General features: G+C 43.9%; 1 protein-coding gene across 4 annotated transcripts in view; it reads left to right on the forward strand.

Moving 5' to 3' along the window:
• WDR25 (WD repeat domain 25) overlaps nt 1–14770 on the forward strand; it is a 111418-nt gene that overhangs the window by 82539 nt on the left and 14109 nt on the right. For all 4 annotated transcript variants that reach the window (XR_014548824.1, XR_014548825.1, XM_083616552.1 and 1 more), the window contains exon 5: nt 11829–11999. Coding sequence is in view for 2 of the 4 variants with exons in the window: in XM_083616552.1 (XP_083472678.1) it covers nt 11829–11999 (171 nt within the window). In the remaining 2 variants the exon portion in view is untranslated. The remainder of the gene's footprint in view (nt 1–11828; nt 12000–14770) is intronic.

The raw sequence follows: 14770 nt of genomic DNA on the forward strand, positions 1-14770 counted from the left end.
TTTGACAAGCTCCCTCTAGAGGATACAATTTCTATTTGTGTCCATCTTTTTAAATCATGTCCAACAAAAGAAAGTTACTTTCAGTTTTCAAATATTTTGTTTCTTTAGAATGCAACAGGCAGCAGTGGAATCAATTTGTTTCTCTTTTTTCTTGCTATCTGTCAAAATGTTCCATTCACAGTCAATGAACGTCTCCGATAATTTCTGTCTCTGGCACCCCGTTCCCAGGTTTGAGACAGTGGAAACTTATTTTCCTTTACTCCCTCTCCAGCAGGCTTGAACAGTTTAATTTCCCACCCTTTTCTCTTGCTTCCAAGGGGGTTTTAATGGTTATAAATGAAGGAAATTTCAACCTTTGTAAAGCGACTTTCCAGGCTATTAGCTTACAAGATTTTTGCTTCAGTCTATTTACAGAAAGCGGAAGGCGGACTTCCTGTTTTGAACCTTCCCGCTTTGGTGCCAAATTAAAATATTTCTTGATCTAATTTTCCGTTTCTACTCACGGGTACTTGTTTAGAATCCAATTGTCAACAGGAAAAAGTCAGCGCTCTCCGGCAATGGCAATGCGGCTTCCCTCCGTGAAAATAGCAGTCAGTTCGCAGCACCGCACCAATCACCCTCCTTCGCTCCGGAGCCCCAAAATGGGGTTCCCCGCGAATAGGGGAGGCGCTCCTGGTGCTCTGCCGAACCCCACGTTCCCAGGCTTCTTCCACCTGGGATTTCTAGCGGGTCCCCACCTTCGCCGCGGCGGGTAGACCCAGTTTCCATGGAGACAGTTCCTCTGGTTGGAGGAACTCCGCCATTTCGCCGATGGCGCTAACCCGGAAGTCCGGGAACACAATTTCATCGTTCTTGCTGTCTCTCAAGAAAGTAAACAGTCAAATGCAATCTTTGATGTGCTTTTCCTGTAAAACAAAAAGAATAAAGAAAATATGAACACTTCTAAAAAGTTTATTTTACATTTAGTTTTAAATATCATTTCACCTCTCTGGTAAGTCCAGGAGTTGTCTGCTATTAAAGAATACATATTCACTAGGAGACATCAGTTTGTAAGTAAGCACTTGACTGCTATAATAATCAACTGTGAGGTTTTCAAAACTATCTCTGTTTTGTCTGTTCACTTGTAAGAATTTCATTTTATAAGCTCTACTCTACTAATAACTATGTCTGGATCTGACAGCAGGCAATTTTGTATTAAACCACCACTTGGGCTCCCTATGCAAGCTTCCCTGGGAGCAAATTCTATTAAACCTATTGGAGCTTACTTGTGAGTAGGTATGCATAGGATTGTTCTGCTAGGATTCTGCTTGCCTAGGAGCAGACTTCCTTGAACACAATGGGACTTACTTACAAGTCATAGCTGTCAACTTTCCCCTTTTTAAAAAGGGAAATTCCCTTATTCTGAATAGGATTTCTCGCAAGAAAAGGGAAAAGTTGATAGCTATGTTACAAGTAAATGTGCATAGGATTGCACTATTAGGATGTGGCTCAAATTTCTGCTCAGTCATGGAATATATAATGCACAAATATCAGGAAATACAGGAATTGTGCTTCTGAGAGAGACGAGGCTAATTAATTATTAACTTCGCAAATTGAGTTGTATGATAAATATAGCCGACTGCATTTTTTAAAAACTGACTTAATTAAGAAATAATGGTAATATCTCATTGTGGTGCAAGGCAGCAATCAAATTCCCAGGATTGCAGACCAAGACTGTTGGTTTGTTATGGCAGAGGCAATTGATTAAGTAATGTAAGGTCTCTTGTGCTTTTCTATCCATAGACAGACTGTGAAAAAACTGAAAGCTTGTCTTCATATTCTGAAATTTTATCACATGCGCACCCCAACAAGACAATGACAATAATCCACCAACAGCATACAAATCAATATGGCTAACCTGATCCAAAACACCCACCCACCCCACTCACACACGAAAACAAAGATCACCACAGCCAATCACAAACAAACAACCACACCCTAGGCCAGGGGTCTGCAACCCGCGGCTCCGGAGCCGCATGTGGCTCTTTTACACCTTTGCCGCGGCTCCGGGGCGGATACTAGCGAGGGGAGGAGGCGCATTGTGCACCCCGACACTCCCCACTGTGGCGGGTGCTGTACTGGCTGTGACGTCGCATGGGGGTGGTGCGTGCATTAGTCACGCACCGTCCCGACGTCACCTTCCCGCCCGCCCGCTACATTGTAAGGGGCATGTACGCTGGTCACTGCATTGAAAGGGGGCATGTACGCTGGTCACTGTTTTGAAGGGGAGTGAAGAACACACACACACAAAAAGGTAACTTGTTAATTTAACGTTTATTTCTATGAGGAGGAGTAATTCTGAGGGGTCAAACAAAGAAATAATAAAAAGTGACAAAAAAGTTATTTTTATAATGACGAGTTTTGCGGCTCCCAGTTTTTTTTTCTTCGGAAACGGGTCCAAGTGGCTCTTTTTGTCTTAAAGGTTACAGACCCCTGCCCTAGGCCAACCCCAACCTCTCTCACCACCAAAGGAACACAAGTGAACAACACAAGCAACACTGACACCAAACTCTACATACATTAAGCATAATAGAAACATCGCCACCCGACCCCACCCCCATCCATCTTCCCTCCCTCCACCCCCCTTTCTTTACCCCCTTTTTTCCCCTTCTCCCCCTAATGTCTCAACAAATGAAACGGATTTGTAAAAATGTTACATGGGGGAAAAATACGAGGCATTACACTTACTTCTGTAAAACAAGAAAATCCTTAATAAAATATTCTGAAATTTCAGTCAGCCCTGCGTAAATCCACAATGCTGCGTCTCTTGGACCTGCTGTATATCTTCTCCTTGGAAGTCTCAAAACCATTCTCATACAACTTCAGAGTTTCTTCTGTATTATCAGTATAGTTCTTTACTGACTTTAAAACCCTTTTGTTCAAAGCCTTTTCATTCAGTGGTCTTAATGGTATTTTTTATTAAGCCCTCTTGCATCCAACTATCTGCATTAATTTTATCTTGGCTTCCACCTTCTGCACAAAGATCCATTTAAAGCTGGAATGCTTTGTGATCTCCTGCCACCCTTGAGGCCAAAGTAAATGTGACGTCAGAAAGTTCATGCATTTAAGGACGAATATGGGAAAAGTGAGGCACCGGTGATTAAGCTTAGCTTTCAACAGCAAAATAGGTGTGTGGATGAGGAGCACAGATTTCACCCACTCCCTTTGCCTGTCGTTTATCAACCCATAGTCCCTCTTTTCAGTCCCTCTTCTCCTAAGCCAGTCATATCAGAGTGGGTTTGACCGTGGTAGTTGACCTCCATTGGGACAGTGCTGGATTAAACCTAGTGGAGGCCCCTAGGCAGTTGAAATATTTGGGGCAATGGGGCTCTCATAGATTATCTCCTAATATGCCTTTGATTTTACGCTTCTACATGGCTACTCGTAAATATTCTAGGATCTGGAGGGAACTCGTGACACACTAACAAAGCTTCATAATAATAATAATGTCAGGGAACTGACATCAGAGCCAGAGGTGGAGGCAAGGCTCCCAAGTGATGCTGGATAAGGGCCCAGCAGGGAGAGAGGGAGCTCATCGGCTGGGGAAGGAAATCAGCGTAACACCAGGGATAAAGGGGGGCAGATGGGGGAATCGGCGAGGGGGCTCCAGGACTCCTCGCCGGAGACCAGCGGGGAGAGCACGGGTCCTCCGCTACCCACACCCACCCTGTGCAGAAGACTTCCGTGCAGGGAAAGTAGGCGTAGACTTGGCGTCAAAGAACTTCTTTGCTGGAAGAAGTTCAAGAAACGCCCACTGACGGATACTGCTAGCGACTGAAACAGCCACGAAGTGAAGGGCTGTCCAGCCAGAAAAAGGTTTAACCAGGCAACCTAGCCAGGAGTGGCAGCAACTTACGCACGAGCAACCCCATATAACCATTACAAATAATAATAATAATAATAATAATAATAATAATAATAATAATAATAATAATTTATTATTTATACTCTGCCCATCTGGCTGGGTTTCCCCAGCCACTCCGGGCAGCTTCCAACAAAGTATTAAAATAAAGTAGTAAAGTAGTAAAATACATATCTGGAGGTTTTTTATGCATGGACTCTAGTGGAATAGCATTGAACTAAGAAAGCTAGGTTGTAGTTTTGTTCCAAGATCAAAGCAATATTATTTTGATCCATTGTCATGGGGCCCCTAAAAGACGTGGGTCCCATAGACTGGTGCCTACTGTTCGTATTTGGTAATCCGGCACTACACTGGGACTTGGAAGGGAGGGGGAAAGCAGATGGAGACAGAGCCAATGTCAGTCAGAGCCAATGATAAGTGGAACTAGAGCTAATCACCGACAGATCTATGATTCCTGTATTACAGGGTGTCTCTTCCAACTCGACAATTCTGTGATTCTTTGACCACACTGAGAAGGAAGGTGAAGGAAGCTGATAGCCAGGGTCACCCCTGGGTTGGTTTACAAGTTAAGAAGGCAGCCAAGTGGAGGCTGACCAAGGGGCTGCCTGAGATTGGCGGTTCAGTGCCCACTCGCCCTAATAGACGAGACTCCACTGGTGGTTCAGCAAAAAAAAAAGCATCCGTGTGTAGGGATCAACGAATTTGTCCATTTCAGTTATATTACGTTCCTCGTTTTCCCAGTCTTAAATCTGGTTTTCCACATTTCTGCAGCAATTTGCTGTTTTATTTTATAGCATGAAAAATCACCAACATTTTAGTGTGAATTTCACCTAATAAAGCACATTGCTTTTGCCTGCAGTTTTGACTAATCCACAGATGTTACACATGCCATTTGCCCCAGTGTAATGCGTTTTGTATTTTATTTTCACCAATATATGCACACTTACTCCAAGATTGGTAAATGTTGTTTGGTTGGATAGTGTGAATTTTGAAGGATGTGTTTTGGTTAGTGCATTAGTTTGAGAAGTGCAAATTGGGTTGTTCCTCATTAAAATGCAGACAAAATCGAACTTTTCCGTCATCGCTGTGTGCATTTGTAGGTATTATTGGCTGGGGCTGATTGGAGTTGTACTCTGTAGGGCACCAGGTTCATGAAGGCTGCTCTAGCAGATTAAGAGTTGTTGACACTTTATTATTAAATCCATTGTATTCATTGGTACAGTTTTGAGATTCATCTCTTTTTTCCCCTACAGGTTTTTTTTTGTGTGTGTGCTGCTCTCTTCACTGGTTGGCTGCAAGCCTCCATTTTGGCCTAATAGCACTTTTATATATAAGAAAAGTTGTAGGAAAGTTCCTGTTAAAGAATCCAACCAACTTTTTACACCAGTTTACCTTTAGTGTATTTGACTGGTCATAAATCATTGGGGAGTAATTTCCAGCTTAGAGTAGTTCAGTATGGATCTATTTTCTTCCACTTTCCATCTTTATATCAAGATTGTTTGTGCAAAGCGGCAAGCACAATTTCCTCTTTTTCCATTCTTGTATCCTTATGGTCACATATGAGATAAGGAGGGGAGATGTTCTGTCTGGCGTATCATAATTTTGTCTCCAGTGTGCTCAATTTATCCTTAAGTTGGAAAGAGTGAGCTAGGGACTCATTTCCCAGTTGCCTTGTCATTGTGATGCATGCAAACTGCCTATCCGTACAGCGCATGTATTTTAGACAGTGCTTTCTTCTCAGTTCATTCTTAAGATCCATGGCATTTATTCCCTCTTATATACTTGCTGCATCTTTAATCTTGTTGTTGTTTAGTCGTTTAGTCGTGTCCGACTCTTCGTGAGCCCATGGACCAGAGCACGCCAGGCACTCCTGTCTTCCACTGCCTCCCGCAGTTTGGTCAAACTCATGCTGGTAGCTTCGAGAACACTGTCTAACCCTCTCGTCCTCTGTCGTCCCCTTCTCCTTGTGCCCTCCATCTTTCCCAACATCAGGGAGCCACAGGGTGGTTGAGTTAGCCTAGTGGGGTTGGAGAGCTGAAAATAATGCCCCTTGGGTTTCGATAGTACATGGGCTGATGAGTCTAAAAAGCTCAGGGCACAATTTTCCATGTCCCTCCAGTGGCTATGCTGACTTAATTTAGCGGAAGTAAATGTATCCTCCATGCAGGAAAGCAAACAGTAATACCATAATTCAAGGACACATTCCATCCAGACAAAAAACACTCAAGGAGGATTTAGAGCAGGGGTATGACCAAGGTAGAGGCATAACCTATGGAGGGTCCCAGGAGCCTGGCTCCTGGAATTTGCCCCCTGGGCCTGAGGCTCCCTATCTTTGTGGCAGGTCACCTTTTAAACCATACTTCCCCCTCCCTTCCCTCAGTTTGCTGGTGGTGAACCATGTTTTCACAGTGAACTTCCGAAGCATTCCAGAGTTGTATTGTGCCAGCTAAAAATACCAAGATCACAGATATTGGAGAAGTCTTGGGGATTCTCTTTTTACGGCTTGATATACCCATTGCCAGAAATTTAACCCTGTTGAAACTCTGGAAAATGGTTCTATATGAAATGCATGTAAATTGAGTTCTCTGCATACCAAGCTTGCCATTCATAGGATAATTCAGCAGCTATGAAAACCAACCGAGAGATTCTTCTGCCTGTATAAGAGATGGTGGCAGATAAAGAACACTTTCATTGCTTTCTTTTCTACAGCAAAGCTTCTTGAGGGTGTACTTATCTTTTTGAAAAAAAGAGAGTTAAACATTTGAATGCCTTTTTATTTATTTTTTGGCTCATCACCAAGAACCGTTTCAGTTTATCAGAGTGGGCTTTATCACAGCTGAAATCTGTATTAAATCTACTTGGGGATTCTTAAAACATACCTGGTGAAATTATGCACAAGGATGTGGATGAAACTGCACCAGAGACTATTGTTGCTTCAGATGGAAGAGGCATTCCTGCCTTTCAGAGCGATGTGGCTTATGGCGCTGGACACACCTGTCTTTCCTACCTGCAGAGCATTTTAAGAGCCAGCCTGGCTACTGGAAAGAGTATATGTGCTCTATTGGATCAGTAGGTGGGAGTGTGAAATGCTGGTGCTGATTAATGTATTTTACACAGCGCAACAATGTGCATGGCAGCTTAACTCAATGAAGAGATGAGAGAGAAGTACAGTCTGAAGGTAGACTACTGGCAGTGTGTGTGTGTGTAGAATTACATGCGTAGGAATGGGGTAGGGAATACCAAGACTGGTAAAGGTAAAGGGACCCCTGACCATTAGGTCCAGTCGTGACCGACTCTGGGGTTGCGGCGCTCATCTCGCTTTACTGGCCGAGGGAGCCGGTGTACAGCTTCCGGGTCATGTGGCTAGCATGACTAAGCCGCTTCTGGCGAACCAGAGCAGCGCACGGAAACGCCGTTTACCTTCCCGCCGCAGCGGTACCTATTTATCTACTTGCACTTTGACGTGCTTTCAAACTGCTAGGTTGGCAGGAGCAGGGACTGAGCAACGGGAGCTCACCCCATTGTGGGGATTCGAACCGCCAACCTTCTGATTGGCAAGTCATAGGCTCTGTGGTTTAACCCACAGCGCCACCCGCGTCCCACCAAGACTGATAGTCAATACTATTTATTTATTGCCTGCAAATCGCCCTAAGGTCACAGGGCGGGTCACAACATTAAAACACAATATTAAAAGAATTAAAAACAGCTTACAACCACAGAAACAGGCAGGCCCTAAAAACATGCACCTCAAGTGCCAAAAGCCAGGGTAAAGAGGTGCATCTTCAGCATTTTCTGGAAGCTGTACAATGAAGGTGCCGGAGGATCTTTGTATAACCCCTGGACTATCTTCCAAACTGTCTCCAAAGGCATCCCCATCTTACGCTCTTTGTGGTAGTCCATGGAGCCTTTAAGTTACTAAGGCATGGATAACTGTGGCTAGACTGTCGCTGTCTAGGGGTGCAGTCGGTGGATAAACCTCTACGGATAGAAGGTCCTTTATGCCTTTCGAAACTCAAGAGACAAAGACAAGTGCAACACCACTCCCCAACTGTGCACCTTATCTTGCATGGAAAGTAGAGTCCCTTCCGGAGCTGATTGAAACAGCCTCCCTGGACAGCTGATCAACAGAGCCGCCACCTTGTCAAGATTCTGTTTCAGTTTCTTGCCCCATATCCACTTGACTATTGCTGTGACCCCTCCTGGACAGAGCTACCCTTGTAGCAGTTATCAGTATATTTGGTTCACATTACTGCAATACCCGCTATGTGGGGCTGCCTTTGAGGATTGCCAATTAGAGCTGCACGCTTATTAACAGAGACCAGACATGGAGAACATGTCCCATCAGGTCTTGTAACTACACATAGGCTTCCAGCCCATTTCCAAGCAAAATTCAAGGGACTGGTTTTGACTTAAAGAGCCCTATATAACATGGGACCAGAGGATTGGCTTTAGACCTCCATTAACCTGTAATTTTGAGATCAGCCACCGAGGCCTTGCTCTCGGTCCCTCTGCCATCTGTGGTAAGGGGGATGGTGTTTGGAGACAGGGCCTTTTCAGCTGTGGCACCCACTTCTCAAATTCCCTCCCCAGAGATCACCTGGCATGATCTTTGTTTTCTTTTCATCTCCCAGTGGAAAGCCTTGTTCTTTGCCCAGGCCTTTCAGCTTGTGTGACTTATTTTTACGCTGGTGTTTTGTTCTGCTGCGCTCTGCTCTGAACCTACTTTTCTATATTTACTGTTATATTCTTTCTATCAGTTAATTTGTAAGCCTTGCTGAGACCTTTGGCTGAAGGGCAGCGAATAAATATTACAAACAAGAACATAAATATGGGTGAGAGAGAGAGAATGAACAGAATTGAAGTGCTCTGCATTTCCCTATGAAAGCCTGTGGGGCAACTTCAAACTGCTGTGTGGTCAGGCTTGATGCTTTATAGTCCGGCTACTCCTTGCTCATGCAGTGAGTCCAGAGCTGCAAAAATGTGAAGTCCAGATTTGTTGCACTCATTTCTGGAGTTCACAACTGCAAATCGAAGGAGGCAGTGCATCAGTGCAGAAACGGCTTTTGACTCCAGCTCAATGTATGCTTTTCACAGTATTAAAAGTGGACGAGTCTCTTGTGTGGCCAAATGATCTTCCTTGAAGTAAGCCTTCAGCTTCGAACTCTCTTTAAGTAAGAAAAAAATCCAGCATAATACTGGGTTGTTGGTTTTTTTTTGTGCTTGTCCAGGAATATTGAGCTTCAGTAAGCAGGCTTTCGAAAACCTGCTCATATAAAGAAGCAAAAAACCCCACCAACAACACATTTTCCTCTTCTACCAAATGGATGAGCTTACTGAAGTATGCCAGGATTTTAAAAGTGCAGAGTTTAAATAACCGTATTTTCTTTCAGAAACCTACCAGAGCACAAATTTGGTGAAGTATCTTAGCACTAAAGCAATGTTTTCCAACATTGCTGCTTCTTGTAGGCCTGGTAGCCTGGTAGCCTTGTTTTCAAGGTTTAGATTTGGAGATATGAACAGCCAACTACAGGCCTGAGGAAGCCCTGGATCTCCTCGCACACATCCAGGCTTCCTGGAAGGAGAGGAAGTGCCTCTGTTGCTGTGGTGACGGATCCACACTTCCCTGCCATTTTGTTCTTCCTCTTGACTCTCCTCAGCTTTGATTCTACTGCCAAGATGACTGAGGCATTGTCGTCGTTCCAGCAGGCTTTGGCATGCATCTCGGTGGGTTCTGAGTACAGCCTTTTGCAGAATTGTGAGCCCAGATCACGTTGCAAGTGGCTAATTCCTGAAATGGATATTATTTGTTTTTGAAGTTGGTGTGTTCTGTACTGCAAGTATAACGTGGCCCAGTTTAGGTGAGAACAATGTGTTCCCATGCAGTTCCCATCTTGTTTAGGTGGTTTTGTCCCATGTCTGAATCATGACACAGAGGTAGGTAGGTGGATTACAAACCATTTGAAGATGTTTAAGGTTCCTTGGGAAAGAGCTGGAGGTCACTAGTGCAGAGCACATGGTTTGCATTCAGGTCTAATCCCTGGAATCTCCAGGCAGGTCTAGGAAAGACCATCTAAAAGCCATTCCCAATCGGGGAATAGACACTACTGGGCTAGACAACTGCTGCAGCGTTTCTCATCAGTCTTTCCCAGCTGTGGTTGGACTACAACTCACATCATCCCTGACCACTGGTCCTGCAAGCAGGGGATGATGGGAGTTGTAGTCCAACAACAGCTATAGGGGCCCAAGATTGATGAGAAACACTGGACTAATGGAATGGCTCAGGGATAACAGGGGTGGGTTACCTGTGGCCTTCCAGATTTTGCTGGACTACAACTCCCATCATCCCTGCTGGTTGAGGCTGAAGGGGGCTGGAGTCCAACCATATCTGGAGGGCAGCATACTCCTCATCCCTTTGATAGAAAAGTGGTTTCATACATTCCTATGATCAGGTTCCACCTCCCCAATGGGGCCAAAATTCAACCAAGAGGTGACCAAAAATCAAGTGAGCACAAATAGAAAGGCAGCTTGCTGTCTAGTTTCTTCCTACCTCTCTATGTTTATTTTATTTTTCACAGCTCTTTTGTCTTGATGATGCAGTGTTAAGCATCTTCGAAACAAGAGGGGGAAAGATCCATGCGGCATTCCTTGGGTGCAAGTACAACATATTTACATCCGGAGGCACATTCTGCAGGGCTTTCAAGTAAACACTGGGTTTCTGAGTGCCCTAATTACGTATTTTGTTTCGTTTCGGTTTTGGAGCATCTTAATCAGAGATTAAAATACAAATGCTTATTCTGAGACTCCCAGCCACTGTTTTCTCGCTTCTTCTCCCTTTGCTTTCATGTCCCCCGTCTGCAGCTAATTAGCTTCTGTCCCTCTGCCTGCCTGTCTAGCGCTCTCTGCACTTTTGTGCTTTCCTCCCTTCTGATCTTTCCAACTGTCAATATTAACTCCTTTCCCTTCCAAAGGGTCTTGTTGCCAGGCAACCGTTTCCTGTACTGCGCGCTCGTCGGAGCGCCCCTCCCTCTCCCACTAGAAGCCCACGCGTTCCTTGTGCAACTTTAAATAATTCAGAAATGTTGCTGCAGATTTTCCGATTGCAAGCTCTTCCCTCCCTCCCTGCCGGCCACCCCTAACCAAAATTTTCATTCTCCGGGCAGTTGCTGCTAGTGGTGGAGACCTTTTTTAAAATATGTAAACTGTTATTTATTTTGACAGTCATTTTCCCAGCCAGTAGCTTACAAGTTCTCTTCTGGTAATGCTCCTTGACTTTCCCAGGGAGTTACCCATGTGTGATCATTTCTTTGCAGAAATAAAAATCAATTTACTATTAGCATGCAGATACTGAAAAAGAAGAAGTTTTAATTGCTTTGCATGCCATGCGTGATCCCTTTGAAGTTGTGGTGGAATGCAGTTGTCTCATTTTAATAGTATCCTGATTGAGAACCAGTATTGTTCTAGTACCGTAACTGTGGGTTACACCAACTATATCTCTTCCAAAAGCAGCATAGTTTTCTCAGCTTTCACCCAAAAAGGTGACTATGCATTTAGAGCCTATGACTTCCCTCAAAGAATCATGGGAACTGTAGTTACTTAAGGCTGTTGGGCATTGTAGGAATCATTGGGGCAAAGTCATGTGCTTTAAATGTATAGCATATTTGCAGCCTTAACTGTGAGAGATGACAGTGTTTTGGTATGTGTGCAGAGATTAGAGAGCATGCTAAAAATGTAAAAGCCAATGTAGTCCTATCTCCATCTTGAGTTCTTCCCCTGAACTTGAATGGACATTCTCCCTCCTCTTCTTGCGACCCACTAAAGTTTTGCATTAAAATAGCCTTCTTCTGCTTGCAAAGGCAATATGCCTTGAGAAGCCACCGGAACAACGGTTGTTTTATGGTTTTTAATCTTTCTTTTTTTTTAACCACAGGTAATAAAAGTTTACAAAGCTGCAGTACAGCAAACCTTAGATATCATGTTCCTCCCTGAAGGGAAAGAATTTCTTACCAGCACTGATGCAGTAAGCCAAGATTCAGCTGACCGGACCATCATTGCCTGGGATTTCCACACAGCTGCAAAGATCTCCAATCAAATCTACCATGTGAGACTTTTATTTACTTTTTTATTTACTTCTACGATGGCTCAATCACTATTCCGTTAAAAAAGAAAAAAGCCCACAGTAGTTTTTCTCTGGAAACCGCTGAAACAAATCTGCTTCCCGCCAGTCAAAAGGATGCTGAAGATTCCTCCTCAGAGCTAGGAGGTGGGAAGATGGACTGTTTTGGATGGGATTGCAGTCCCTTGGAAGGAGCAGGTCCATAGCTTGAGGGTAGTCTTGGATCCCAGTGTTGTCGCTGAAGGTTCAGGTGACCTTGGTGGCTAGAAGAACCAATTGCCAACTACGGCTGGTTTGCCAAAGTTGGACAGAGATCGCTTGGCCACTGTACGCCTTGAACTCTCTGTGGGGCCGCCCTTGGAAGGCAACTCAGAAACTGGTCCAGAATTTTTTAAAACAGCTGCACTGGTTGCCTGTTCGTTTCTGAGCCCAATTCAAGGTGCTCCCATTAGCGTTCAAAACCCTAAATGACTCAGGCCCAACAATATGAAAGACTCCCTCCTTCACTACAGACCTCCTTGGATGTTAAGATCAGCAGAGGGGGCGGCGGCTCTTAGTAGTTTCACCGCTCTCAGGTATTGTGAGTGTTTTTACAGAGAGGATGGGTGCCCCAGGACAGGGCCTTTTCTGTGGCAGCCCCAAAGTTGTAGAATTCCTTCTCCACAGAAATGCATCTGGTACTTTCATTGTGAAGTTTCCTTTGTATGCTGAAGGTGCATTTCTTTACCCTGGCCTTTGACCCTTGTGAGAGATATATAAATATTAGGATTGATCCTATTCTTGCGGTTGTAATATTTTTGATCCTATTCTTGAGGTTGTAATATTTTAAACTGTTTTTAATACTGTACTCTGGGACCTTATGGGAAAGGACAGGCAAGAAATCGAATAATTGTTATTAGTACAGTGGTACCTCGGGTTACATACACTTCAGGTTACATACGCTTCAAGTTACATACGCTTCAGGTTACAGACTCCGCTAACCCAGAAATATTACCTCAGGTTAAGAACTTTGCTTCAGGATGAGGGCAGAATTTGTGCTCCGGTGGCACGGCAGCAGCGGGAGGCCCCATTAGCTAAAGTGGTGCTTCAGGTTAAGTATAGTTTCAGGTTAAGAACGGACCTCCGGAACGAATTAAGTACTTAACCCGAGGTACCACTGTATTGGCATTATTACTATTTCGTCCTTCATGCAACAGGACTTTGTTGCATTGTGCTGCAATCTGTAGGTGCAGGGCTCAGGAGAAACAGCAGGGCACCCTTCGTTATTTTGCATGGATAGTTGGAAGTAGGCCTCATTAAGTTCAGTGGGATTTGCTCCCAAGTTCTTGTCAGAGCACTACAATATTAATTTCTCCAAGGTGTTGTTATCCTTGAATTGATAGCTTTACATCTTGAGTTCTGGATCAGCAAGCTGCCTGAAAAATGGCACCTTGCCCGGGAGTCCACTATGGCGGAGGATTGTGACTCCAAACTATTGTTTGTGTATCTTGCTAGCTTCAGATTGTTAGGTCCAGGTCTTAGCGATGATAACAATAATCACCTTCCCACATTCCACAGTGCCATGTAAACTTCCCAACTCTTGTCAGCCTGGAAAGAGCCCAGTTTCTCAACAGCATCTTGGAGCCTTATTAAGTTAATTAAGTCCGTCTGTGCAGACCTGGTCTAAAGAGTTTTTGGTTCCATTTTGCTACGCACTGATCACATTTGCTTTACGATGGAAGGTTGCGACTGACACTACAGCCCAGCATTTCTGTACTCAAGCCGTTTTCTACATTGTTTTGTTTTATTTTTGTACGAAGCACATTTTAGACAATAATTATGCTTCTTTAACAGCCCTTAATTTACTCTTTGATTATAAATGTCAAACGATCCAGAGAACTATTCATGCATTTGTTTCAAGTATATTTATATTTCATTTACTATGCATGCTCATCAGGGAGTGAACCCCCATTGAACACAGTGGGACTTGCTTCTGAAGTAAATATGCATGGTGGCGCACCGTTAGAAATGTCAACCTGGGCTGAGTAGTGAGGTAGCAAAGAGCTGATTCACGCATGCATGCTAATCTCTTGATTATTTAGTCCTTGATTCCTCTCACTCCGTGGGCTTGGAACCAGACAGCTCTCTGCCTGGCCGCAGCCATTATTTTATGGTTGAGGTAGGATTGGAACTCGGGAACATCAGACACATCACTCTGTCCTCAAGTCCCCATTGGTTCTCTAGCACATTCTTGGGTTCCAACCGGATTCCTTGTAGCTGTCAAATCATGAAACATATTATTCATCACACTGCTCAGTTTTGGGGAGAGGATGCAGAAGTTCAGTCTTCTATTCACAGGCAGGAGGAGCTGTGAGTCAGTGTTAGAGCACGTGATTTGCTGGTAGATGGTCCTAGGTTCAGTCACTGGCAAGGCATGTTAAAGGGAATTAGGTAGCAGGTGGCAGGAAATACTTCTAACGGAGACTCTGTAGTGCTCTTTCCATTTAGAGTAGTCTGGACTGGGCTGCTGTACTGGGCTGGTTGGGCAAATATTTATTTATTTATAATAAATAAATTATAATTTTTCAGTTTTTCAAAAATATTTTGACAAAAATACAGATCCAATATTTCCCAAAAAATATGTTTATTTTGACTCTCCCCCCCCCCACTCCTTTTGTGGTTTCTTATATTTTTTAAATTTGTAACATTGCATTTCCTTCATTATTCCAATTATTAATTACTCCCTAGTTTTCCTTTAGCATTAATTTTAACTGTCT

Source organism: Podarcis filfolensis (genome assembly GCF_964270895.1).
Source record: "Podarcis filfolensis genome assembly, chromosome: 1".
NCBI lineage: Eukaryota > Metazoa > Chordata > Lepidosauria > Squamata > Lacertidae > Podarcis > Podarcis filfolensis.